This window comes from Lynx canadensis, chromosome A2 (genome assembly GCF_007474595.2).
Source record: "Lynx canadensis isolate LIC74 chromosome A2, mLynCan4.pri.v2, whole genome shotgun sequence".
NCBI lineage: Eukaryota > Metazoa > Chordata > Mammalia > Carnivora > Felidae > Lynx > Lynx canadensis.
This window is the reverse complement of record NC_044304.2, coordinates 15,841,377-15,868,706: the sequence shown is the minus strand read 5'-3', so window position 1 is coordinate 15,868,706 and position 27,330 is coordinate 15,841,377. Positions and strand designations below refer to the sequence as shown.

Below are 27,330 nucleotides of genomic sequence, written 5' to 3'. Positions count from 1 at the left end.
GCAGAGCCTGCCTGGGGCTCTCCCTCCCCCTCTCTCTACTCCTCTCCGCTTGCGTGTGTGCGCACGCATGCTCCCTCGCGCGCAAAATAAATAAATAGACATTACGAAAAATAAGTTCACTTGCATGAAAATAGAATCTGCCTGGCAAACCGTAAGAAATACTAATAGCCAAAATTCACTGGGTGGTTGTCATATGCCAATTAGCCTATTAACTCATCTCCTCCTTGGAACAATCAGTGAGGTTGGGATCATTATCCCCATTCCACAGACGGGCAAAATGAGGCACGGAGAGCTTAAGAAATCTGCCCAAGATTGTAAAGTGGAAAAAACCAAGGTGCGGTAAAGAATACTCCAAGCGTTTGTGATTTGTGGAAACACAGGAGATAAGGGGAGAGATGTGATTTTGGTTAGATGCGCAGGAAGTACCTCCCAAATGAAAAGAGACTGGTAACTTTATTGCCTCCAGGGCAGACGACCTAGCAGGCAGAAGCAGGGGTGGGAAGGAGATGTTCCACTTATTTCCTGTGGTACAAACAAACTGAAAGCAAACGCAGAGACAGGGAAACTACAAAACCAGCCCCAGGAACCCAAGGAGGCTGGTGTCTCGGTGTGTAGACAGGTCCTCTCCCCACCCCTCGATGACCCCCCTCCCCCAAAGGGCAGCGGGTGCTGGGACAATCAGAGACAAGAACATTCTGTTCAGCGTAAGCTATTTAAGGAGGCACGGAACCGAGAGACAATTGTAGCCAGGCTTTCTTTACGGAATGGTCAGAGGACGCACTGACTGTCCGTCTGTCTGTCTCACTCACAAGGCTGTGCCGTTTTAGGCACCTGGATGGTGCCTTGCCCCGTTTTGCCTATTTTCGCTGGCATAGTTGTGCCTTCTCGTAGCCTCTACCTACGGTGCTTCTATGCAGCTCTCACTCAACCACACAGTGCCTCCACTTACCCCATGGGCAAGCTCCCTTACCCCATGCCCCGTGTCTTGCACAGGCCCTCCACGAATGTTCACTGAATGAATGAATGAATGAATGGGCTGCCCACAGTTAATGCACATGAGAACCGTGTTCCCACCTTGCTGCTTCTGTCGGAATCCCAGAGGGAGGGGGTGGGGAGTTGGCCTGCCTCCCTCATTTCCCAGTTTGCTTAGAGCTGCAGGGCCGACATCCGGCCAGAATTTCGTTCTCAGGTTAATCCCCCCACCCCCCCACCCCCACCCAAAGCCTTTCCAAATGCACTACACAAGTTCGGACGTATTGAACACGACGCCACCAAGTTGGGAGACCCTTTCCGTCCATTGCTGTAAATCCACGGTGTTTGAGTTCACGCCCGAGAGCCCCCTCGGGTCCGCGGGGGGTTCCATTCCACTGCAGAAAGTGAGCTGGGTTGCCCACCACGCTGAGGAGCCTTCTTTAGGGGAGGGCAATTCCAATTTAAAGAAGAAATAGCCCCTATTAGGAAAGTAGCTAACGGTTCCAAGAACTTCCGTGTGCCAGGCACTGCCTTAAACCAATGTGCGATTTCTCATTAAATCCTCAAACGTATGAGGTAGTAGGTATTGCTATTGGCCCCATATCACAGATGAGGAGACGGAGGCTAAAAGCATTACAACTTGCCTAGGGACCCCTGATCCCAGAGTCCAAGTTATACTGATGCTTCTTGGATACTTACTCTATGCCAGACTTAGCCTTGTCCGTTCATAGATGCACTGAATGTTTTAAAATGAAATGAAATGAAAAATCCAGTCCCGTAGTCACATTAGGCACGTTTTGCACCAGTCTGGAGTCATCTCCGTCATTACAGAGCGTCCTTCTGGTCAGGGCTGGTCTAGATACTATATACCGACATAACTTTCAGATGTTAACAGACGTGAATAGTATCCTGAATGACAGGAAAGGACTCTGAGGTCCACAGAGGGACTCTGAGTCACCTCCCCAAGCTCCTACAGCCTTAAGGCTGGACCTCAAATCAGTCTGACTTTGAACTCCCCACTCTTTTGTCCACCAGGCTCCACTTTCCACCCTTTGGAAGGAGTGAGATAATCAATCAACAGAGAGTCCCGATTTGATGATCTGTTGGGAAACAAATCATAATTGTCTGGGGCAGCTGGGTGGTTCAGTCGGTTGAGTGTCTGAGTTCGGGTCAAGTCATGATCTCGTGGTGTGTGAGTTCGAGCCCCCACGCAAGTCTCGCTGCTGTCAGACTGTCAGCGCGGAGCCCGTTTTGGATCCTCTGGCCCCCTCTCTCTGCCCCTCCCCCGCCGATGCTCTTCCAAATAGAAATAAAAATTTTCAAAAAATCATAATTTTCTTAAAAGGGGTTTTTGAAGAATATTAGCTAGTGGAAATAAACCAAAGCACAGGAATTCTAGGGTGAATACCGGCCGTTGCTGTTTTGAGGCTGACTTGTTGCTTCCTCTGCAGGATCATCGTCGCCTTACCCAGGGCTCACACAGACTTCCAGAGTTTTCCAGGTCTTCGGGGGTAATGCTTTACTGGACGCAGTTGAAGGGATGGCTCGTGGAGGGACAAGGAAATGGGGTGGGGAGGGGTGGGGGGAGAACTCTTTTGCCAACATGAGCAATACCAATATTCATTTGTAACACATCGCAAACAGACCTTTCCTACCCGAGAGACTTCTTCTGTCTTGAATTTGAAGCCACCAAGCTCCGCGTGGGCAACAGACACCCCATCTTTATTTACTGTTCACTTGGAATGGATGGGTTAAAACGTAACCCGAAAGCAGAAATGAAAGCATGATGCTTGGTGCCTCAAAGAGAGATGTTTTACGTTGCCAACTAAAGCTAGATGCATATGCTTTAAAGACCAGCTTGTGGGAAGACGGAGTTCATGTTCTGCTGGGACGATCGAGGAGTTGAATCCGGACCCTCCCTGGCCTGTGTGCCACCCACTTCTAGGCCGGCAGGATTCTTCCTCAGACAGCAGCCCGCATCCAGCAAGCTCGGTTTGATGGGCTGTAAGCAGTGGTTTCCAAAGTTGGCTGCGCTTAGAGCTTCCTAGAACTCCGAGCTTCTGCAGACCCATCAAATCGGAGTGCTGCGGGTGGGGCTGGGTATCACTATTTGTCCAACTACCCCAGGTAACTCCAAGGAGCAGCTAAGATTAAGCCAGCGGCCGTAAGCATGGTCCCCACGAATTCCGGATCTCGCTCTCCCTCATCGACGTGGGTGCCGGCTGTCAGGGGAGTTAGAACGGCTCCCACCTGCTCTCCTCAATGGCGCATCGCTGGCTGGCAGGTGCAATGGGGGGAACCTGTGAAAACTGAGGCCAGGACTGTTATGTCACACACCTATTGTGTCAGTGCGTCTGGCACTGGGGGCGGGCGGGCTCCGCTCTTCTTCCATAAAGTGAGGGGTCAGGCTGACTGGTCCTCAGCAACCTTCCTGTTTTCAGATGATGCGATACCATTAAGAGGAATCGAAGTGAGGGGAGCACAGTAATAGAGAAAGGGAAGTGTGAATAAAGAAGAAATCCACCCACATGGCAACAGTATTGGATCGCTTCGAATACTAGGTACCCACAGCCATTGCTAGATACACATGGGAGTCATGCAAGACGGGCTCGTGGCATTGGATGGTGAAAAATGCTTTGTCACAAAACAGTTTGTGACTTTGTTGCAAGGCTGTGGGTTCAGGGATCTGCAGAGTTTGGCCCGAGAGAGCTGGGACCTTCGGTTCACCGCAGGCATCGACTTGTGTCTTCCACTGGCGCTCCTTTTCCTGGCCAGTGAGTTAAGCATTATCTACCCTGAGCTGCTGTGGAACCACCTCTTGTCCACAACAGGAATGGTAGCAGCAGAGACCAACATGAACCAGCCGAATGTGTAACCACCCGAGTCAAGGCTGGCTGCGGGACGCCCTTGTTGGATACGAAGGTGACCACAGGGAGGCAGTATAGCCCAAGATTCTCAATGGCCTGGAAGGCCTTTCCGTTGGCTCCTTTGAAAAGACTTTCAAGCGTTTAAAACACGAGTTACCATCGTAAGAAAAAGAAACTCAACCAAGTTCCTGAAACATGACGGAACCACAATGACACAGAACTTATGATCAAATTAAAGTAGTGACAATATGAAGCCAAAAATAAGTAAGCCTTGGAAAAAACGCTCGTAGACAAAAACCTAAGGCACGGCGCGCCTGGCTGGCTCAAGTCAGTTGAGCGTCCGACTCATGATTTCGGCTCAAGTCATGATCCCAGGGTCGTGGGATCAAGCCCCAGCGTTGAGCTCTGCACTGGGCATAGAGCCTGCTTAAGATCCTCTCTCCCTCTGCCCCTCCCCATATGTGCTCACTCTCGCTGTCTCTCTATCTAAAAAGAAAAAGAAAAGAAAAGAAAATACGGCACCGTCGCAACATCTATCTACAGAAATATTCAAGTTTGGCTGTCTTTCAGGAAAATACCAAGCAAGACTTTCATAGTGAGTTTTACTTAAAAGCAAAAGAACTCTGTTTCCTCCCAGGATCGGCAGCATCTCAGGGTGTGGGAGTTCTCCACGCTCTCAGGTTAAGCAGGGGTGTGCGAACAAGCTATGAAGGAGAGCAGTCCGGTCGTTCACGGCCACGTCCCTTGCTCACATCTCCACATCTCCTGTGCCTTCATCAGAAAGTCAACAATGAGGGGCGCCTGGGTGGCGCAGTCGGTTAAGCGTCCGACTTCAGCCAGGTCACGATCTCGCGGTCCGTGAGTTCGAGCCCCGCGTCAGGCTCTGGGCTGATGGCTCAGAGCCTGGAGCTTGCTTCCGATTCTGTGTCTCCCTCTCTCTCTGCCCCTCCCCCGTTCATGCTCTGTCTCTCTCTGTCCCAAAAATAAATAAACATTTAAAAAAAAAAAAAAAAAAAGAAAGTCAACAATGAAACTCCGATGTTCCTGTTGAGGAGTCTGTCTTTCCCTTGGATAGGAAAGCAGTGACCTGATTTAATCACAACAGTGGCAAGACTGGTAGCCTTTTAGCTGGAGGTATTTGGAACCTTGGGATACACGTGTGAACGGAATCCCAATGTCTGAATTTGCACATTTTCCCTCCCCGCTCAGGGCGTTCACTTTACTTGGACTTTATCCATGGCCCATACGGAACTCCCTCCATGACAGACGCCCCTGGGCCGGGGAGCAGGTGTCTTCACCCAGGATGTGATGAGTGGAGTCAGAACCTGAAAGTCACGATGAGTTCAAGCCTGTTCGTCAATCTAAGGACTGGGGCAGAGGAGGGGTGGGCCCAGGAGGGCCCACAAAGTGAGGGGCGTGGGGGTGGATGGAACTGTGCCCCGGGACCCTCCTCTGCTCCGACTCGAGTCCCCTCCCTCCCTTCCTTGGGTCACGCCTGCTGTTGAGGGAGGTGGGAAGGCGGTCTTTCCGGTTGTTAGGGAAAAGCTGTCCTAAAACCGGCTCCAGCTGCCCTTGCCTTCTGCTCATTCCCCGGATGTCCAAGTAGGACCGTGACCTACCTGGTCTCAAGACCAGCCTGCCCCAGGCTGTAAATGCCACCTGGACCAGTCGCCTCTTCCCGGAGCACCTGTTCTCTCTGGGGATAAGAGACATGTGCACAGAAAGCCAAACGTCAAGGACAAATCCATGGTCATCACTGCAATTACAGGCAAGTTTTTAGAAGGGATTTGAAATGAAAGAAAAGCAACCTTTATAGCAGCCAGGTCCTCGCGTGTCATGTGTCTGCAGTTTGGGATTACAGAGCAAGGACCAGATTGTGACATCGTATGTCTTCTTCATTTTCTTGTTGTAATTTTTTTTTTTGAGTTTAGTTATTTTAAGAGAGAGAGAGAGAGTATGCACATGTGAGCAGGGGAGGGGCACAGAGAGAGAGAGAGAGAGGAGGAGAGAGAGAATCCCCAGCAGGCTCCCACACCATCAGCACAGGGCCTGACTCAGGGCTTGAACCCACAAAACCATGAGATCATGACCTGAGCCAAAATCAAGGGTCAGATACTTAACCGACTGAGCCACCCAGGTGCCGCTAGGCCTTCCTCATTTTCAAACATAGACAACTGGCGCGGGCTTACACATACATCGATTTTCTTTTTTTCTTTTTTAAATGTGTCAATTCTTTTGCTCCAGTAGTAGAATTAGATTAGAAACTGGAAAGTTTTCAGTGTCTGTTGCTCAGAAATGCCACCCTTAGAGGCAGCATCTTCAGACAAAGTATTCTGGCAATTTGACCCAGGAAGGGGGGCAACTTTTAAAAAAATATTCAGGGGCGCCTGGTGGCGCAGTCGGTTAAGCGTCCGACTTCAGCCAGGTCACGATCTCGCGGTCCGTGAGTTCGAGCCCCGCGTCAGGCTCTGGGCTGATGGCTCAGAGCCTGGAGCCTGTTTCTGATTCTGTGTCTCCCTCTCTCTCTGCCCCTCCCCCGTTCATGCTCTGTCTCTCTCTGTCCCCAAAATAAATAAATGTTGAAAAAAAAATATTTCAAAGGAAGTATAGCTCTCTGTGCGTGTACGTACGGAGTTTTCCAAAACAGTGACTTAACAAATCCTTTCACGGTTTTGTTTTGCTTTGTTTGTTTGTTTTTAAATTTTTAAAAATGTTACTGAATTTGAGAGAGAGAGACTGAGCAGGAGTGGGGGAGGGGCAGAGAAGAGAGAGAAGGAGACACAGAATCCGGAAGCAGCTCCAGGCTTTGAGCTGCCAGCACAGAGCCCGGTGTGGGGCTCAAACCCACGAACGGCAAGATCATGACCTGCGCCGAAGTTGGACACCTTAACCCACGGAGCCACCCAGGCGCCCTGCTTTCGCAGTTTGAACGCTATTCTCTACATGTGCGCTTGACGGAAAGAATAGGAATACAGTCAGTTATTTTACAGGGTGATTTTTTACTAGGCAAGGGTTTTCTTCCAAGTGATTTGTAACTTTCTATATACATGAGCCGGATCACATCAGACATGATATGTATTCGACACACAAAGATATCAGAGTGCCTTTGAGTTGACCCAGGAGGCTAGGTCATAGGATACTTGTGCCCTTGAAACGACCTCAAGAGCACTTCCGGTTGCTCCCCGTCGACACCCGCGCTCTCAAGGTCATATTTCAGAGCTGAGAAACATCAGTAGCACCTCTTATTGTTCTGATACCTTCATCTTGTGAGGGAGTCTCACTGCTTTGATGTCGCCTCACCTCATCTCTCCCAAATGGTCTTAGCTCCTCCCGGATTCCAAACCATCTCGGGCAGGTACAAAAGAGTACAAGGAGCAACTGCCAAACACGAAATCATGACCCTGTCTTTGAAAGGAATAGATCCCTTAGTGTTCGGGGGTGTGTCGGGAGAAGGCGTCTGGAAGGAGAGTCTAAAGCCACCACACTCAGCCTGAAACACCGAGTTCCGTAAAATGGTGCTTCTCGGAGCTGAGTCAGCTGGAGGCGGCCTGTTTCCAAATGAATCTGTCCCTTCTCCCCTCTGCCCACCGAGAGTTAACTCCGGAAGACAACGCTTAGGGAGGCAGTGGTGTGTCCTGGGCGGGCAGAAACTTAGTCATCCCGGCTTCCTTCCCCCCTCTGGGGCTTCTTTGCTTAGTGCTTATAAAAGCCCTGGATGTTCATTAACTACACAGTCGGCCCCTGGATGTCATAGCTGATGTAAACGTGTTCCCAGGCCTCAGACTCCCCGCATTTCCTAAACCTAGTGCTTCCAAGCCCCCTGGAGACGCCCCCTGGTTGGAGCTGGGTTGGGAAGGACAACTCCAAAGGCAGGAGCGGCCACCGCTAGAGAGCCCAGGTTCTGTCTACGGAAGGCTGTGTTCAAGCTGGCAAAACCAGAGGCTTCCTCTTCCACCAGCCCCTCCTGGTTTCGATGCAAGCCTTGGCCCCTTTCCATGCCTGAGGTTTCCTTAAGGGCATCTCCAGTCCTCGTGCGTGAAGCCTAGAGGTTCTCTCTGCCTCCCCACGGCCCCTCACCTCCAACCCCAATCCACCCCAAGTTCTGTGGACTCTCACCCCGCATGCTGCGAGGGTGTCCCCATCCCTGGTGCCCGGACCTACATGGAAAGCCTCCTCGCCTCACACCCGACCTAAAAGGCTCACCTTTCTAGGCCATCGTTCGGCCGCGCAACGAGCTTCCAGCGACAGTGGCCGGGGATCCCCCCCGCTCTGCTCTGGCTTTGACAAGCGGTGCTGTGCACGCTCCCTATGGTCCGGGCTCGCCTTGTCTCTCCCCAGCCAGTGCCGACCCCCCACGGCAGAGCCGCCCCGCGCATGTGCGGGGCCTGCAGGCCTGGAGCTAACCTTCCTCCCCTCTCCCCTTCTCCCTGAAGAAGACTTCGAAGCTCTCACCCGGTCCTGATCGCCTGTGGAACTTACCAACCACACCCTGGAGGGGAGATCGCTCTTGGAAGAGCTCGTTTCTTAACAGATCACCCACAAGCACCTGCTTTCAGCGCACTTACAACCTGCACCTGTTGCCTCGAGCAGATCAGAAACCGTACAGTATACATCTTGATTGGTTTTGTTATTCCTGTTCGGGTCACCAAACTCAAGAATTAGCAGTTCTCTGGGGATTTTTTTTTATAATGAAATTTTTGCAGCGAAGGAAGAGTTTGCCAATAAGTTGTTGTGTGCGGAGGGGAGGTGAGGAGGTTTGCTATGTCATCAACATATATTGATTTGGCTTTCCAGACGTGACGGGCTTAAGTGGTGGGATAGATAGCCAGGTGCACGGATGACTCTTAGGCCCTCTATGACAGTAACTTCCTTTTTAAAAGGGTCACTCCCGCCCCTAGGCTGCGTACAAACACCTGGTCCAGGTCACAAGCCGACAGAGATTTCCTGCTCTCCGGTGGATCGGGTGTAAACCGAGCTCGCTCTGTCGGGGGCCTTTCCCTGGAAGACAGGACAACGTTTGCAGAAGCGCCTGGCGATGTGCTTTTGGAAGAACACCAAGAGGTAGCTTCTGAACTTCTCCCCGACGAAGGCGTAGATGATGGGGTTGATGCAACAGTGCGTCATTCCCAGGGTCTCCGTCACCTGCATGGCTTGGTCCAGTCTGTTGGAGCTACTGCAGTTATTGAGGCCAAAGGATTCTGGGAAGGTGCTCAGCAGGAGGACGATGTTGTTGGGGCCCCAGAAAAGAAAGTAACCGATCATGATCACGAAAATGAGCTTCACGGCCCTGTGCTTCTTCTTCTCGCTCCGACACCGGAACAGGGTCCTGAGGATGGCCGAGTAGCAGACGATCATGACGAGCAGGGGCAGGACCAGGCCCAAGATGGTCATCTTCAGTGTCTGGAAGTTCTTCCAGAAATGATACTGATTGGATGGAAAATGAGGGCTGCACGTAAAACGAGAACCCTCTTTTTGGGATCTGCTGAAGATACACCCCGGCAGAGAGGCGACCATGGCCACCGCCCAGGTGACCGCGCTTGTCACCGCCCCAAAGGTGACCGTCCTGGCCTTTAAAGCGAACACAGCGTGGACGATAGCCAGGTACCTATCGACGGTCAGGAGGATGATGAAGAAGTTTCCGCCAAAGTACCCGACGTGATAGAGCCCGGTGACCGTCTTACACATCACATCCCCGAAGACCCACCCGTTGGCGGCATAGTGGGCCCAGAAGGGAGGGTGAAAAGGAAGAGGCAGGTCGGAGATGGCCAGTGTGAGCAGGTAGACGTCAGTCATGCCCCTCAGCTTTTGCAGTTGATGAGGATGAGGACGACCAGCAGGTTGCCCACGAACCGGAAATGAACACGAGTGAGTAGAGCGGAGGCAGGAGCCTGGCTGCGATTTGCCTCACGTCGTTTTCTGGCAGGGCTCCGACAGCTCGTATTCATTCATAGTAGGTGGCTCGTGGCTTGAGATCCATTTTGCTCGCGCTGTGAATAAAGAAAAAGTGATCGTCTAGGATACCCAGAATGTACTTGCGGTGGTCCGCCGTGGGTGCAAACCGTCTTATCCACGTACAGGCTTTTCAACATTGGTATGTAGGTTTCTACATTTAACGGAGCTCCCTTGTTTGGCCAAAAGAAAGAAGGAAAGAAAGAAAGAAAGAGAGAGAGAGAGAGAGAGAGAGAGAGAAAGAAAGAAAGAGAAAGAAGAAAGAAAGAACAGAAAGACAAGAAAGAAAGAAAGAAAGAAAGAAAAGTAAAAAGAAAACTTTTCAGGAAAAGGAAGGATCGCTATCACCTCTGCTCACTGGACGGAGACTGTGACTCTTGGGGGGGGGTTCACAAAAGCATCGTCTGACCCAATAAAACCTGGCACTCTGTAGCCACGTGGGACGAATGAAGCTTTAACAACGTCAAGAAACTGACTCAGGGTGCGCCTGGTGGCGCAGATCGGTTAAGCGTCCGACTTCAGCCAGGTCACGATCTCGCGGTCCGTGAGTTCGAGCCCCGCGTCAGGCCTGATGGCTCAGAGCCTGGAACCTGTTTTCCGATTCTGTGTCTCCCTCTCTCTGCCCCTCCCCCTTTCATGCTCCGTCTCTCTCTGTCCAAAATAAATAAACGTTGAAAAAAAAAAAATTAAAAAAAAAAAAAAAAAAAGAAACTGACTCAGGCGCTGTCTAACACTGTCTTACCATCTCTGCTGCAGCTGCCTTCCCTGGGGTGAGCTTATACAGAGCGTCCCCCGGAGTGTGTGTTGCTAACCATGGACGGTTCCCAAGGGCACCCTGTGGGCCAACAACTTCACACCCATTCATTCAATTAATCCTCACGGTCACCCTATGAGTCAGGTCATGTTATCGTCCCATTTTGCAGATTAGAACTCAAGGCACAGAGAGGATGAGTAACTTGCCCAACCACACACAGCTAGAAAGCAGCTGATTTTGAAGGCAGGCAGCCTGCACTCTCATCCAGCAGCTACCTAGTCTCTCGCTTCTTGGTGAGGGAAGTGGAGTGTGTATCGTCAGCCTGGCACCTCGACGCGGTCCGGATGAAACGGGCCGCTGCCCAAGTCCCCCCGAGAGGGTCGTAGCAGCCAGTAGCCAGCTATAAAGTCCGGGCTGCCATTCTCACGTGTAGTCTAAGTTCGTGTTTACAGTTCCCGAATTGCTATGATTAAGAGCTCCCGCACATACCCAAGCAATCAAGGTAGAAAACATCTCAGGTGCCACCATGCATATTCTGGGTTTGCTCAGCCCCTCCATGACCCTCTGGCTAGCCTGGTCTATTTCGGTTCCACTTCCTGGTAGAAGTTTCTTTAATAATCCTCGTGGGTTTCATGTTTCCTGTCCCTCGGATTAGGTAGCAAGGAGACACATACAGAAAATTTCACCTTAAATTCTGAGCCAGAGCAAGAACCATACATTAAAGGACACGAAATGCGCTGTAGAGCTGATATAGTAAAGGGAAAGTTTATTTGATATTTGTAGTCCAATATGAATTCGGACAATTTTTACCCTTCCCTCTTTTCTGAGAAAAACAAACGAAAAACTGGACTTAGATACAACTCGTCTTGGACATACATTCACAGGGCATCCTGCCTGGTCAGTTTCAGTTCTTACCAGAAGATCATTCTGCCAAGATTTTGGCCAAGAATCATCTCTCTGAAAAGATTTCTTTTGAAAGGTGAAGTTTCTTCCTTCCTTCCTTCCTTCCTTCCTTCCTTCCTTCCTTCCTTCCTTCTTTTCTTTCTTCTTTCTTTCTTTCTTTCTTTCTTTCTTTCTTTCTTTCTTTCTTTTAAATATTGCTCCCTTTACAACAATCTTTCATTCCCAATCATGTTTTGTATCTTCGATGTTATCACAGTTTGAAATTGATTCTAAATTCTAACTCTTTTCTCCTCTCGAAGATTAGGATTTAAGATAGCTCTACGAGCCTCTGGTGTGTGTCCAGATTTCTAGGGTTTCCTGTAAAGCTTTTACTCATCACAGAAGCTGAGCTAACTAACAACAGAGTGGCTGAGGGATGACTTACCAGGAGGGTTCTTGTAGGGGAACGGATGTCTCAGCTGCTCTGGCTAGCTGAGTTGTGCAAATCAAACATATAGGCAGCATAAAAGTAGGAATGCATGTTTCTACTGAAAGGGGGAGGCGGAGTTTTAATGATAAGTACATTTCAGGCCAAAAAAAAAAAAATGAAACAGTTCTTCTTCTTCTTTCCTTTTCTTTTTAATTGAACTTAAAATAGGTCAGAGACTAGATTTCTGGCCTGAAAGTTTATTTGTGGGCTTCCCTGACGACACTATTTTCTTTTGTTTTCTGCTCATTGCAACTACACAGAGTCTGTTAGAAAATAGAAGGACTGAAGGATATTAGCGTAGAAAAACATTCACATTTATCGGGTCAAACCTCCTCATTCTGCCCAAAGAAATTGCTGCTTCAGAGGCCAATGATTTATTTGTATAAGACCACAGCGCTTATCAATGGTGAGGCTGAACAGTTGAGATTCTGATTCTCTTAAGACTTGCCTGCAAGAAAGCCACGGAAACCAACTTGAAATTGACAGGGGATGCTTCACGTGAAGCCCGTGGTCCCCTTTAGCCACTGTCTCCCCCATCCCCTGTGCCCAGCCCAGCCCACACCCATACCTCAGGCCCCAGTACTATTTTTCTCTGCAGACAAAAACAATTGGGTCATCTAAAGGGCTTTTTTTTTTCAAATGTTTTATTTATTTTTGAGAGAGAGCACAAGGGGGTAGGGGCAGAGAGTAAAGGAGACTACAGATCCGAAGCAGGTTTGAACGCGGGGCTTGAACTCATGAACTGCGAGATCATGACCTGAGCTGAAGTCGGACGCTTAACCAACTGAGCCACCCAGGTGCCCCTAAAGGGCTTTAACTGTAGGCTCTCACGTGAGCAAAACACATTGCCATCTTCCTTGGGGTCGGATACATCGTGGGGCACGTCATTACGAATTTCCTCTAACCCGATCGCTATTTGCAGCCCTCCAAACCGGCTGGTGTTCGTGAGCGCCTGCACCATGCCATACACAGGCAGCAGAGATCCTCTCTCCAAAGAAAGTCTATCTGTAGTGATGAGAAATTTCCCACATAAAGTGAGCAGGAACGGACCAAAGAATAGGGTCAGGTTTAGGATTCTAGGACAATACCACCTGCAGGCACATGGAGCTTTCTTGGTGGTTGGTTACTTACCTAAAACCTCAACTGTTGATGGCAGAGCTGAAAACACTGCAGGAGAGCCAGCCTGAGCCTCAAGAGCGCCCTCTGGGGTCTTTCCGTTTTGTCCACGACAGAATCAGAAGCATTGGCTTGTGTGGTCTGAGAAAAGGCGGAGGAGACCCCAAACCTGGGGGCACAGCATAATGCAGGGCTAAGCAGGTGGCCTCCCCAGCCAGCCTGCCGAGCTTGAAGCCCGGCCCAACCCTCAGCTTTCTCTTCTGTGGGATGGGCTGAATAATGGGTTGCCTCATGGGTTTGTGGGGGAGGGGCTCACGAGGCACCCACATCCAGAATTTGGCACATAATATACACTCGATAAACATCAACCCCCCTAGCTACTCATTCCGTGATCCTTTCCTAGGGAGAGTTTATTTTACAAAAGGTTAACAAAATTGGTTCCCTGGGGTCCTTGTCTAGAGGAGGGTAGTATCAGCCAACTGGAAGCTGAAAGAGAGAAGTTAATGACTGGCGCTTGGAGAACAGGAGGAAATGATGGCTGGGGGAAGGCAGAAAAGCTACAGAAATAGCCCAGCAGCAACCACCACCCATCCAGGGTGTACGCTTGTGTTACAACAGAGCCCAGCACTGGTCATCATAACCGGGAGAGTGAATCGGGAACAAAATCTCCGAGTTCATCCCGTGCGCGTAACTCAAGAGGGAACGCTTAGGAACCGGACTCTGCAGACCTGCTCCAGGGTTATGTCCCGACATCAGCCTTTATTTTTTTAATTTTTTTTCAACGTTTATTTATTTTTGGGACAGAGAGAGACAGAGCATGAACGGGGGAGGGGCAGAGAGAGAGGGAGACACAGAATCGGAAACAGGCTCCAGGCTCCGACCATCAGCCCAGAGCCTGACGCGGGGCTCGAACTCACGGACCGCGAGATCGTGACCTGGCTGAAGTCGGACGCTTAACCGACTGCGCCACCCAGGCGCCCCCGGCATCAGCCTTTAACTACTTGCCTCTGAACAAGTTTCTGAAACTCCTCCATGCCTTGGTTTCGTATCCTTAAACATGGGGCAACACACACACACACACACACACACACACCAACCAACCCAACACACAAACCTATTCGATAGGTCTGTGGTCAAGATCAAAGGATATAACAAGGGCAGAGTGTTTCCCAGATATCAGCCCTCTGTGGGCTACTTAAGTGTGCTGTATATTTTGCAAAAATGTGGGTTCACAAAATGGGTAGCAAATGAATGGATATACAATTTCGCAGAAAACAGGGAGTTTTGGGTCTTCTGAGACCAGCTTTGTCTTCGCTGGTGCTGTGTGGACGTGTGGAGCTCTCAGATGCTGCCGAACGATGTTACATTTCTGCATGTGCCCGTGGCTGGCTTTCGTTTTCACCACCAGGGCTGGGGCTTCGCCCTGTGTTTCCGCGTGTCCAGCGTCAGGGCGGCTGAGGATGTGATGGCAGGCTTGCCCCGAGGGGGCAGTGTAGAGGCAGGCTTGGAGTCCCAGACTGCGCTGCCTTTAGCAAGAGATTCCCCTCTGCCCTTCCACTTCCTCATCTGTCAAGTGATGCCCTCGATCCCCGGGGGTTCCGAAGGCAGCTCCCCCCTTCGGTACTCTAGATGACTGTGTGGCCATGCCGGTTTGGACAACACGCACTGGAGGGGAAACGGGGTGATGATGCATATACGGGCTGAGACAGGGAGGCGAAGCTTAGCAGGTGTCTTGTTTATGCCTCTCGGGTTTCTGGGTCCAGGGGTGGATTCTGGCCATCTCTCAGGATGGAGTTCATCCCAGGGAGTCACAAGCAAGTGAGGACCCCTGGGCACTTCTGCAGTGTAGAATCAAGGGAACATTTCAGTCTGTCTAGTGTATGAAGTTAGGGAAAACAAAACAATGGAAAGTAAGGGAAAAAATCAGACATAGGCTTACAATCTCAAAACAGTCCTTTTTTTTTTAATGCTCATTTTTGACACAGACAGAGGTCACGTGGAGAGGTTGGCAGAGAGAGAGGGGGCCACAGAATCCAAAGCAGGCTCCGGGCTCTGAGATTTCAGCACAGAGGCCCCACGCGGGGCTCGAGCTCATGAACCTGAGATCCTGACCTGACTCAAAGCCAGATGCTTAGCTAACTGAGCCCCCCAGGTGCCCCTCAACACAATCCTTTTAAACACGGGATGTGTCTCAATCCGGGACTTTTTTCCCACGTATACCTTTTGGTTTCATTTTCCCACACATACACCAGGTCTACATGCTTCTCTCTCTGTTTTCTTTCTTTCTCTTCTCTTCGTTTCTTTTTTTTCTTGTTTGCTAAAGATCACAGTATAGGCCTTTCATCGGGTTATTAAAAAAAAACGCTCCTCTATGTGACTCTTCCATTGTTATTTTTATGGTGGATTTATTTATTTATTAATTACTCGTTTGTTTTTATGTCAGTGTAATTTAGATGCAGCAAAGTGTACCGATCCTAGGTGCACAGCTTGGGGAAGTTCCGGTATGCACACGCCCACATAACCACCTTCCCCCTAGCCGATCGAGGTGATAGGGAGTTGTTCCCATCGCCCCAGAAGGTCGCCTTGCGCCGTGCCCGGAGGTAAGGGCCACTCTGACTTCTGTCAACCGGGGATCCTCATGTGCCTCTCCTTTAAGTCCATATAAGTGGAATCGTAGACGTTACCCTCTGTCACGTCTGGCTTCTCTTGTTCAACGGAATGCCATAACCAGTCTCGCCAGAGCCTTGCTATCAGACGTTCCGGCTCCTTCCATCGGTCCGCACTACAACAGCCCGTTTCCAGTATCTGCTGTCAGTGCTCTGTGACTCCCACCAAGGAGGACACTCCCAGTGTCCCCAAAGTCAACCTTCCCCAAGAAATCCAGAGAATCCCCGTGGTCCTCAAAGAAACAGGAAGAATCCCTCCTTACTGACATTTGTCACCTGCGTGCCTTAGCAGTGATGCCTTAGCAATGGCCCGTGACTCCCGCACCGCTTCGCCTTCTGCCTCAGACACACGACGTGTGAGTGGGGCTGGGGGTCATCACGCTGTCCTCTCTAGACTAATGTCTCTTGGTCCAGGCCCTTCCCGGGATGGCTGGGGTGGGGGTGGGGGTGGCAAATGCAGTGCAACGCACCGATTAAGGCTGTGAGAGGCCCAGGGTGACTTTGGCGGATCGGATGACACCTGAACCTCTGTGTTGAGGTCTACGCAAAACAGGATATCATGTAGGACTTTTCCCTGTTGCCCCAGAACAGGCGGTTGCAGCCTGAGGCTGAGGGCAGGGAGGTGTTACGTACCCTCCAGTTCTAAGGAAACCACTGACACCCGGGTTACCCGTCTCCCTCGGGGGCTCACAACTGTGCCCCCAGTTGTCGTGTCAACTCCTCCCACCCCAGTCCTATAAGGAGACACATCTGGGCAGGAAAGGCTTGTAGAAAAGGGTGGGATTGGTGGGGAGGTGAGAGGGGGGCTCTTGTCCTCAAAGCCAAGGGTGTGTGGGGGTCTGAGAGAATCGTGCGAGGAATGGGGGGCCACACCTCCTTTCTGGGTGGGGCGTCCCCCGGGCAGCCGGCCAGCCGGGCAGGTGAGGAGGGGACTGGAGAGCCGAGGTGGTGGACAAGACAGTGAGGCAGCAAGGAGGGCTCGAGGATGTGAGACGCCCCTGGGTCAAGTTCCAAATGTAGTGCCGAAGTGACCACGTCCAAAGAGTTCGCCAACTGCAATCACTCACCGTACCCAGGGCCAGCCCTCCCCCCAATTCACGGGAGGTCCGCTTACCAGCCTGGATGCCTCTTCCCTCATGACAAGCTGCTTCTTGGTGACCGCTGGTGCCTTTGGGCTGCTGGCTAATCTTCCCTGAAGCTTCCCTGAAGCCCTGGCAAATCTTCCATTGTTAGGGGAAACCCGGATAAGGGAAAAAGGCAAAGTGGAAGGAGGGGGTCCGGGTGGCTCACTCCCAGGAGGCGGCAGGGCCAGCTGCTTTGAGCGTCGTCGCGCATCGCGGATGACCAGCAGGGGGGAGGGAGGGGCTCTGCCAAGCCCCCAACTCCACCAGAAGTCTTAAGACACCCGTCCCTGTGAATGATGAATCTTCCCTGACGTCTGCTTGACTCAAAACGGCCCCACTCAAGTGTTCTCCTCGGGATAAAGACAGGGTTTTCCGCTTCTAGAATGGAGAGGGTTGGCAGCTTTAACCTGGCGCTTTCCCTGGTGGGCACTAAAAATCCCACTGTAGCTATTACCACTGTGATGTAGGGCTTTCATCGAGCTAGCTACCCTCTCCTCTGGCTCTCGGATGATTTCACATCGACCTCTATCTCCGTACTCTGCACTGTGCCTGCTGATTTGCAAACACTCCACCTCCACCCCTCCACGCCCCCACCCCCCACCCCACCCCCCCGTCCCTGCACTTGGAGGTCTGAGTACGGGGGAATTGACACATCGTCCTTATGGACCTGCCCCAGACCGGTGCGTGACGATCCCCAGGCATGCTTGTCACCCTGAATTCCAGGATGGAACCACAGATACTTTTCCAAATTTTATTTAGAAAGCCACCCTGTACCGTACGTACTAATTCACTTTTGTGCTTCTTGGCAAACAGCCCCCACGGCCCGGTGGCTCCAAACAGCGAGCACGGACCGCTTGCCCCTGTGACACGTGGCTGCCGTGTGCCCGGGCTCTGGCCGTGTTCTCTGCGTCTTCCTGCTGGCTCGCCACAGTGCCTGGTGTGGCCCGGGACGCACCTTCCGGTGGCTGAGCAGGGGGAGTCAGGGGCTCGGCCCAACCACTCTACCCCTCTGTGTGGCTGGAGCAGATGTCCCTCCGCTCACATCTTCGGCGGCCGAGCCTCCCGGGGAGGGGGTGTGGGGGGGGACACCCGCAGGGCACACTGTCAGGTCAACACGGCGAGGACGAGAATGTGTAATCGCACAGGGGAAGAGGGAAAAGCGAAAAATAAGACAACCTAAGGTTTATCATTATTATTATTGTGGTTAGAACACTTCACACGCCTTCTACCCCCCCCTGCCAGATTTTTCAGTGTATCATACATCATTCTATCTACAGGTAGGAATGTTGGAAAGCAGATGTTTGGAACTTGACGCCTTGTATGACTGGAATTTGGGGCACTGTGGCAGACGTATAGAGAAAATGCGCATATACACGCGGTGGAATATTACTCAACCTTACAGAGAAGGATGTCCTGCCTTGTGCGGCAACATGGGTGAAGCTTGGGGACATTATGCTGGGTGAAAGAAGCCACTCGTAGGAGGATGAATAATCCACGATTCTCCTTCTACGGGGTGTCTAAAATAGTCAGAATCGTGGATGAGGTGGTTGCTAGAGGCTGGGGAGAGGAGAAAATGGGGAGTCGCTAATCAGATTTTTTTAAAAATTTTAAATGTTATTTATTTTTGAGAGAGAGAGAGAGAGAGAGAGAAAGAGAGTGAGCAGGGGAGGGGCAGAGAGAGAGAGGAGACACAGAATCAAAGCAGGCTCCAGGCTCCGTGCTGTCAGCCCAGAGACCTATGGGGGGGGGGGCAAACTCACGAATCTTGAAATCATGACCTGAGTCAAATTCAGACACTTAGCCAACTGAGCCAACCAGGCGCCCCCCCCCCCCAGATATATATATATTTTTAAAAAACAACATAGTGCGAGCATTGATTCATTTTCCAAATCATAGCTTTAAAAAACCCCAATATTTCCATCTCATCGCCACAACAAAATTTCACGCATTCATTCAGATGATACAAGTACCTGAAGGTGAAGCATGCACTCCCCTCTCCAAACACACACGCTTCTTTCCAGAGCCTTCTCTGGCTGTGAAGCAGGAAAGCAGAAGCAGAGTAACTTCCAGCTCCCGAGTTGCCAGGTTCCAGAAGCCCCGTGTTTCCTGCTTGCACCAGACCCGAAATGCACTGGGTCCCCGCATGGCTGTTTTTTCACTTGGCTCCGCCGAGATAAAAGTCTTTGCTTCCTTAAGTGACCCAACGCCCCTCCTTTACAAATTGGGTTTCAACGTTTGGTTAGGGCTCCGTGCGATGTAGGAGCTCCCAATCCAAACAGGACAGTCTGAGCCTCAATGAGGATATCCACAAAGCACCGAAGCGTCCAAACAGCATCAAACCCCTGACGTCCCGGGCTGCGCGAGGACACAAAAGAGATGTCTGGCAGTGAGTCCGGGAGAATAAAGACGCAGTTGGGATGGCAGTTGTGGAGTATGTGCTGTGATCCCCATGATACTAGTTAGACACCAATCACTAGGCAGATCACAGACCCGACTCCCCGATCGACACTATTTATGCTGCACTGGTAGTGTTCCCAGCATCCCGCGCTCCGACATTTTAAGCTCAAAGCCAGATTTCGGTGACTAATACGGTATTTTCAGACTTGACCTAAGAGCAACTCTTCAAATGACGCTTTGCCCCATTTACAAGTTGTAGTTTTAGGTTTACTTCTATTTTTACTCGAGGGTGATGATGATGACGATGAGTTTTATTTATTTTTTTTTACGTATCTGAACTCTACGCCTGTATCCAAAAATGAGGCCCTGGAAGGTAGTTTGCAAAAACGCTTTTCCCCAGCCCTTCTAGAGTCTTCCACCCTGCCTGGTGGGTTAGACCCTGACGTTCACAGGCCGCCTGTGACGTCCAAGGCAGGGCCTCTGTCACGTCTGCCGGGCCCCTTCTCTGTCCCGGCGACACACCCCGGGGCCCACACCTGTCGCTCCCTATCTCGCGGGCCCACTGAGGAGTTCTGGGTGCACCGTTTTCTACTCCCCACGGCTAACTCTCCTGGGGGCCGGGCAATCCTCTGGGCACCAGTGATGCGATGAGGCCTGGGGGAGGGCGGCAGAAGGGGCTACGGCAGCAGGAAGCAGGGACAGGCAGCAAGATCCAAAGACATGAGGCCTCTATGGGTTCTGATGCCTCCTTCCTGGCCTTCCTGGCCTCCGATTCTGGAAAAGACCGCTGGGGCAGTGGCCTCACACACCCTCCTGAGCTTCTGATGCAGGAACTAAGCCTTCACTCCTTCCTATCATCACTACCTGCACCCCCCTCCCCCACCGCCCGCCTTTCCCTGGTTACGACCCGTCGAGGGCTCTTATTTTTTCATCTCATTATAGATTACGCGTATTTTATTAACCAAGAACGTTCTTACATTTTTACATCGGGGGAGGTGGCATGTGAGACGCGTGTGAACAACGGGGCATGGGGTTTGCTAGATTTCAGGCGTAGGGTGCGTGGTTATCGCAGATAAATCACAAGGAAGCAAAAACGTGTCCCGCGCTTGCACCGGAGAGGATGATTGGACCCAAAGTAAACTCTCCGAGAGTTATGGTTCCCAGGCTCTGGGACCCGGGGGTTGGCGGGTGGGGGGAGGCCTTCCAGGCGGGGCTGGGGACGATGCTGCTGAAACCTTCCTCCTCACCCAGGCTCAGCCATGCCCGCAGCTCCCTCCTCCTGGCACGGCAGGACCCCACACGCCAGCCCCCTGCACCTGCTCAGTCCCCTCCCTGCCTCCAGCTGGGCCCCTGACCAGAGAGAGAGCACTGCGGGGCGAGTGAGGCGCAGGTGAAAGGCTGGGAGAGGGGCATAGGCATTCTCCAGATGGTGGCGTTTCCAGGAACTGGGGAGGAGCTCTTTGGAGAGTCACGGTCTGCACCCGCAGTTGTTCTGGAACATTCCCTGAGCGCCCCGTTGGCCGCACAGGGAGGGACGAAGTCTGTCTTGGTGAGTCCGACCCTGAGCTTCCCGTGCGCATTTCGCCTGAGAGGCTCACGGGCCTCCCTTCTCCAATGGACCCCCGAAGCCTTTTAATCACATGCAGTTTTCCGTCCCCCCCCCTTGACGGTCGGAGGCAAACCGTTACTCATTTACAAGCCCGCGGACACCTCCTGCTCGCCTGTGGAAGGCGTGTATGTGGAACTCACTCGATCCGCGGTCTCCCCGTAGAAGACCGGGCACTGTTTGCAGAGATGCTTGGCGATGTGCTTTCGGAAGAACACGGAGAGATGCCTTCTGAACTTCTCCCCGACGAAGGCGTAGATGATGGGGTTGATGCAACAGTGCGTCATTCCCAGGGTCTCCGTCACCTGCATGGCTTGGTCCAGCTGACTGGTGCTCTGGCAGTCACTCACGTTAAAGGACTCCGGGAAGGTGCTCAGCAGGAGGACGATGTTGTTGGGGGCCCAGAAGAGAAAGTAAACGATCATGATCACGAAAATGAGCTTCACGGCCCTGTGCTTCTTCTTCTCGTTCCGACACCGGAACAGGGTCCTGAGGATGGCCGAGTAGCAGACGATCATGACGAGCAGGGCAGGACCAGGCCCAAGACGCTCCTCGTGACTGCGTGGAAGTCTTCCATCCTGGTGGAAAGAAGGGCGGCAGGAGTAAAAAGAGTCTTCCCACTGCAACTTGTTAAAGACACACCCCGGCAGAGAGGCGACCACGGCCGCCGCCCAGGTGACCGCGCTTGTCACCGCCCCAAAGGTGACCGTCCTGGCCTTTAAAGCGAACACAGCGTGGACGATAGCCAGGTACCTATCGACGGTCAGGAGGATGATGAAGAAGTTTCCGCCAAAGTACCCGACGTGATAGAGCCCGGTGACCGTCTTACACATCACATCCCCGAAGACCCACCCGTTGGCGGCATAGTGGGCCCAGAAGGGGAGGGTGAAAAGGAAGAGCAGGTCGGAGATGGCCAGGTTGAGCAGGTAGACGTCAGTCATGCCCCTCAGCTTTTTGCAGTTGATGAGGATGAGGACGACCAGCAGGTTGCCCACGAAGCCGGAAATGAACACGAGTGAGTAGAGCGGAGGCAGGAGCCGGACCGCGTTCTGCCTCACGTCGGTTTTCTGGCACGGTGCGCTGTAATCATAGTCGTAATTGGTGGTGGGTTCCTCGTTGCCCCCCTGGTGGCCGGTTGTGAACAGAGACTGGGGTGTGGACAGCATGGGGTAGCTGAACAGGGCAAGCGTGTCGTTGTCACCCATCTTCCTCCGCCCTGTAATCAGAGGACGAAATGATCACACACCGCGTATCGGCCGCCGTCCCCGATATTAAAAATGTCCCCGCTCCCCTTCAGCCCCGGCCCAGCGTTCGTCTTCCTTTCGCGGCCATCACCTTGAAAGCTCGCACACGCCCGTCAATCACTTCCTTTACTCCTTCCAGCAGATACCGCTTGTCGACCCTCCGGCCGTTTCTCAACACCCCGGGCCTTGCCAGAAAGCCTGACTCTTATTACAAAGTTCCCCTCGCTGCATACTTGCTTTTTTTCCTACCTCCTCTGCAGGGCCACGCAGGCCCGTGACCCACTCCTGGATGGCATTGTGGAAGGGGACCCTGCCAGGGGGTCCCTGGTAATGCTCTCCTCTGACGGGAGAGAAGCAGCAGAAGCCCTGGCCCCCCCGGGCCCCTTCTGCCTCTGCGGCTTGTCTGGTGAGGGCCTGGTGCTTGGGACCCTGAACAAAAGACTCAGAGGACGGAGCAAAACGAGGCAGAGTCCCAGCATCACCAAGTCGTAAGCCCTGGCCTTGAACAGCCCATCCTCTGAAAAAAATAAATAAATAAAGCCTTGTTTGTAAGCTACGGTGCATTCCATGGTATGTGGCTGGAAAGCCGAGAGTGTTCTTGCTGACACCCCTGTCCACCCTCTGCCTCCATCACCCTGCCAAAGCTTCTCCTGCAAGATGGCAGTGACAATCCCACTGCTCAATGCCTGGCTCTCCTTCAGCTTTATCCTCGTTGAGCATCGGACCCGTCTGTTAGGTTCTTCCATTTAAAACTCATTTTGGGGGCTCCTGGGGGGCTCAGCCAGTTGAGCATCTTACTGTTGATTTCAGCTCAGGTCGTGATCTCGGTTTGTGAGGTCGAGCCCCGCCTCGGGCTCTGTGCTGATGGCACAGAGCCTGCTTGGAATTCTCTCTCTCTCTCTCTCTCTCTCTCCCTCTCCCTGCCCCTCCCTCCCTCTCTCAAAATTGCTAAACCTTTGGGAAAAAACACAAACTCGCCTGGCTTCCGGGAGGTTAGTGCCTGTCTCGCACCTTCTTACTCATTTTCTTCGTTGGTGTCTCCTTCCCCCGTCTACACTGCGAGAATCCCCGGGCACGATCCTTGGCTGCCGCCTCGTTACCCGCTGTCTCTTTATTCTCACCCCAGAGTTCTTGCTGAGTCGTGTGGTGTAATCACAGGGTTTTAGGCCCCCCGAATGCCAATGCTGGCCGAAGCGCTGGCTTCTGGTCTCAACTTTCAACCCCTACCTCTCAGAGTTGAGTTTCCTACTGCCTCCTGCATATAAGAACTCACTCATTTGACCAGCATTTATTGAGCACCTACTGTGAGCCATGCTGCATTCTAGGTAGTGGAGATACAGCAGTGAGCAAAGTGGGCACCATACAGGTACCTCACATTCAACCCACCCCGAACTCAACACCCCCGGAAGCGTCCTTCAGCTGGTGGACTCCTTATCTTGGCTACTATCCTTGACTGTCCAGGAAGCGGGAGTGGGCATTGTCCCGGGTCCCTTGTCTTCAGAAGGCTGGGAGCAGGCCTCAGGAACCAACAGACCCAGGTTCAAATCCTGCCTCCAACGACTTACGAGTTGTGGTATTTGGGGCTAACTACTTCCTCAATTCGCAGTTTCTTAATGTATAAAACACTAACTCTGCTGAGTGGCCGCAGAGATGAGCGAAGAGGAGGACCGAGCGCAGCACCCGGAGCAGGGACGGGCTCTGTGCGACCTCTGTCGCGTCTAGTGAACTTCACCTCGTAAACGCCTCCGGGTCTGGCCCCCCTGCCAGCCCCTACCGCCTGGCCTCGGACGCTGCTCGCCTCATCGTTGCCGTCGTCTCGCCTTGCACGCGGCTTGCTCCTGACCACGCTCCGTTCGTTTCCACCCGTCTTGCCCAGCACCGCGCTGGGAGATCGGGCGCTCCTCTGCTGAAAAACGCCAGCAGCCCCACGATTTGTATGTGGCGGGACCTCAAAGGCAACGTCCTAGCCTAGACTCGTGAGCTCCCAGCCATCCGCCAGCTGCTCCGATTCCCCTTCTCTGTGAAGCCAAACCCGCCTCCCCTCTCAATCACTCGAGAGCGTCTCATAAAACCGTGCTTGCCTCTCGACAGGCCCTTATCACACGATCTTCCATCGTGTGCTCCCTGAGGTCTAGCTCATGTTCCTGTCCCCGGCTCTTAGGATAGCCTCTGGCTACAGGAGGCACCAAGAAATGTTCATTGAGAGACTGCGTGAAAGTCTTTATACCGAGTCTGACATCTAACATCAATAGTCTCAAGAAAGTCGATTCTTTTTCCTGGTAGTGGCTGGGAATTGGTTTTTCTCTTTGTGCAAGCCCTTATTCTTCGGTTTCTCTTGTGATCGATACTTCTAGGTTTTGCATTTCACCAAGCCAGATTGTTGGAAATCTGCAGCAACTAAATAAGACCTCTAATCCAGTTTGGGAAGAAAAACAACGTATCCACCACAAGGATGACACCTGGGATCGTTAAACTGAGGGCTCCTCGAGCTCCAGGTGCTGTGCTACGTGCTTTGCCCGCGTTAATTAATTTACTCTTTGCAATAATTTTGTGAGCACGTGTTCACACACCTTTACGGTGCAGAAATTCGAAATTCGGGCACGGATGAGTTAAACGACTTCCCCAGATTCACAGGACAAGTGATAGCTGAGCTGGATTTTGAACGTGGGGCTCTTCAGTTACAAAAAGACCCCAGGAGCTTCTCTTCCCAGGCTGGGAGCACAGAGACGGATGCAGAACCGGTAACGATTTTCTAGGTATCCTTGCCTGCCTTGAACAGAACTTCTTTGGCATTTGGATTTAAAGCCCACACACTCACCCACACGAGCATGCCCCACTCATGCGCGCATGCACACACACACACACACACACACACACACATTACTAGAAAATAAACGCCATGAGGGCTTAGGGATTCGCCTTGCAAAGAGAGATCTTGGTGCCCCAGAGCCTCAGCCGGCACCCAGAGGCTGCTGAAGAAATACCATTTCGGTAAATGAATGACAGAAAACTAGCAGGCTGCAAGCTACCGAGAAACGCGATGCCCCGCTGTGGACTAGCCTCCCGGGTAATGCAGCGGGAGACCTGATACGGGAGGTCCTTGCACACAGCCCCTTAACTGCAGCACACCCTCTGGGCTGTTCTGTAACCAACCACAGGGTTAGCCTCCTCATCTGGGTAGGAAAGTGTGCACTAGGCCCATGGTTCTCAAAGGCTGGGCTTCAGCAGCACACAGGAAGTCTGTAGTCAGAAATGCACAACCCAGACCCTCTGGTGGTTCAGGACGGGGGTTGGTGGGGGGAGAGGATGGAGCGCGAGGAAGTCGGTTGCTCTGACCGCTTCCACCTTGCCTCCCCTCCGCTTTGTTTACCTGCACTGGCTTCTCAACTACCAGCCGCCTCTTCCCACACTGCTTCTCCCCAGTCACTCCAGCACACCTAGCTCCTAGCACAGCAGACACTTAGCAAGGTGCCGCTTTCAAGTGGCAGGACACATCCTGAATCAGTAAAAAGCCGCCTCTCAGAAAAAGAGGTTCCTCACTTCAGCCTCCGTGGCTGTCCTGAATTGAGGCAAGGGGCCCATTGTGGTTCAGGGCCTGGACCATCACATATATGGAATATGGGGGCGGGTAGTATTTGGGATAGAAAGTTCCAGTTCTTTCAAGCCCTTGGAGGCTGGGGAGGGCAGAGTGAGGGGCAGTAGCCTGAGCATCCTTACTCTCCTGTCTTCTTCAGCGTGCTGTCCTCTCACCTGAGCCCCGTGGCGGGGTGGGGGGGGGGGGCTCAGCCTGCTCTGAACTTGTTCACTGCTATCAGAGCCTCTCCAATGATCCTGGTGCACACACCACCCTCCACCCTTTCCTCCATGAAGACGATCCCCCAGGAGCCTGGGCTATGCAGCCCTCAGGGTGCTCCCATCCCTACATCTCCAGCGTCGGGATGCTTTCAGCCTGTGACTCATAAAATAATGAAAAAAAAAAAAAAAGCACCCACAACTCACCAGTGGATGGCTTCTCCCAAGTGGCCCTGGAGCGTCAGGCTTCCCAGCAACTGAACCAAAGAGATCCGGAGGTAGAAACTTGGTGTGCAGAAGAAGGAAATAATGTTTCCTGCAAAAAAGAAGGCGGAGATACACGGGCAAGTAATGTTAAAAAATTTAAGAAAAAAAAAAAAAACCCACACAGAACAGTGATACAGTTCTTCTTTCCAGCCAGGAACACTATACCCTAGGTTGAGGACTTCAGAGTAATACTAATTTTGAAATCTTACTTATGCAACCTTGAGTATGAGTCAAGCACGCCCTGTACATCTGCTCCTGTGTCTAACGACTCTGGGGTTATCTTGTGGGTCTCTCTATCTGGAAATCTTCCTCCTCTCTTCTGCCGGTGATAATTTGCATGAAATGAGCACAACAGAACTTCATTTTTCAGAGGATAAATGCCAACAGGGGGGCTGTGGGTGATGGTGGAGACAATATAAAGAGTTTCATGTGACCATCCACAACGGATTTGGGATCAGATTGGAAATTTTATCTAGGTACAGATTTTTAATGAAAAGGGAATGCAAAATTGTCTCTTGTATTAGAGATGTCCTTAGCAAGAAGGGCCTCAGTTATTGTAGGTTCCACTCTCCAGAAAGAAGTTTTTATAAAAGAAAACACCACTGAGAGTCTGGGAAGAGAGTAGCATGGAAAGCACCAGAAATCTCTCTCCCTATCCAGGCAACAATTGTACTGACAGAATCTGTCTGACCTAACTATTCCAGAACTCTGGAGTCTACTGAAGGCCCTGCAACGGTCAGGGGAAGGCTTGGATGATCAATTGCAGTTAACTTTGGTCATTTTTAGCTCTTGGCACAGTAGCAGCTATCCGTGCCCCACCCACTCCCTTTGGCACACATGCATAAAGATGTAATTCTGTGACACTAACCACCAAAGGGGGTGAGGACAGAGCCGTATAAGAGCGGGGTTTTGTGTGTTGTTGATGTCGAACTGGTATAAATTTAAACTAGAATGGGGGCGCTTGGGTGGCTCAGTCAGTTAAGCATCCGACTTCGGCTCAGGTCATGATCTCACGGTCCGTGATTTCGAGCCCTGCATCGGGCTCTGTGCTGACAGCTCAGAGCCTGGAGCCTGCTTCGGATTCTGTGTCTCCCTCTCTCTCTGCCCCTCCCCTGCTCATGCTCTGTCTCTCTTTGTCTCTCAATAATAAATAAATGTTAAAAAAAATTTTAAACTAGAATGTTATAACCTTGGGATATTATAT

General features: G+C 51.9%; 2 protein-coding genes across 2 annotated transcripts; both read right to left on the bottom strand.

Moving 5' to 3' along the window:
- Positions 1-6,821: 6,821 nt before the first annotated feature.
- LOC115507633 (C-C chemokine receptor type 5-like) lies at positions 6,822-11,818 on the bottom strand. The gene is given in 5 exon segments (XM_030306077.2): positions 6,822-9,643; positions 9,646-9,696; positions 9,699-9,752; positions 9,755-9,826; positions 11,032-11,818. Coding segments are annotated over 4 exon segments (1,020 nt in total). The 5' UTR covers positions 9,789-9,826; positions 11,032-11,818; the 3' UTR covers positions 6,822-8,762.
- Positions 11,819-18,672: 6,854 nt separating this feature from the next.
- On the bottom strand, positions 18,673-26,398 carry CCR2 (C-C motif chemokine receptor 2). Its single transcript, XM_030306067.1, is given in 6 exon segments — positions 18,673-21,349; positions 21,352-21,396; positions 21,399-21,419; positions 21,422-22,039; positions 26,067-26,175; positions 26,336-26,398. Coding segments are annotated over 4 exon segments (1,113 nt in total). The 5' UTR covers positions 22,029-22,039; positions 26,067-26,175; positions 26,336-26,398; the 3' UTR covers positions 18,673-20,909.
- Between the last annotated feature and the right edge of the window lie 932 nt (positions 26,399-27,330).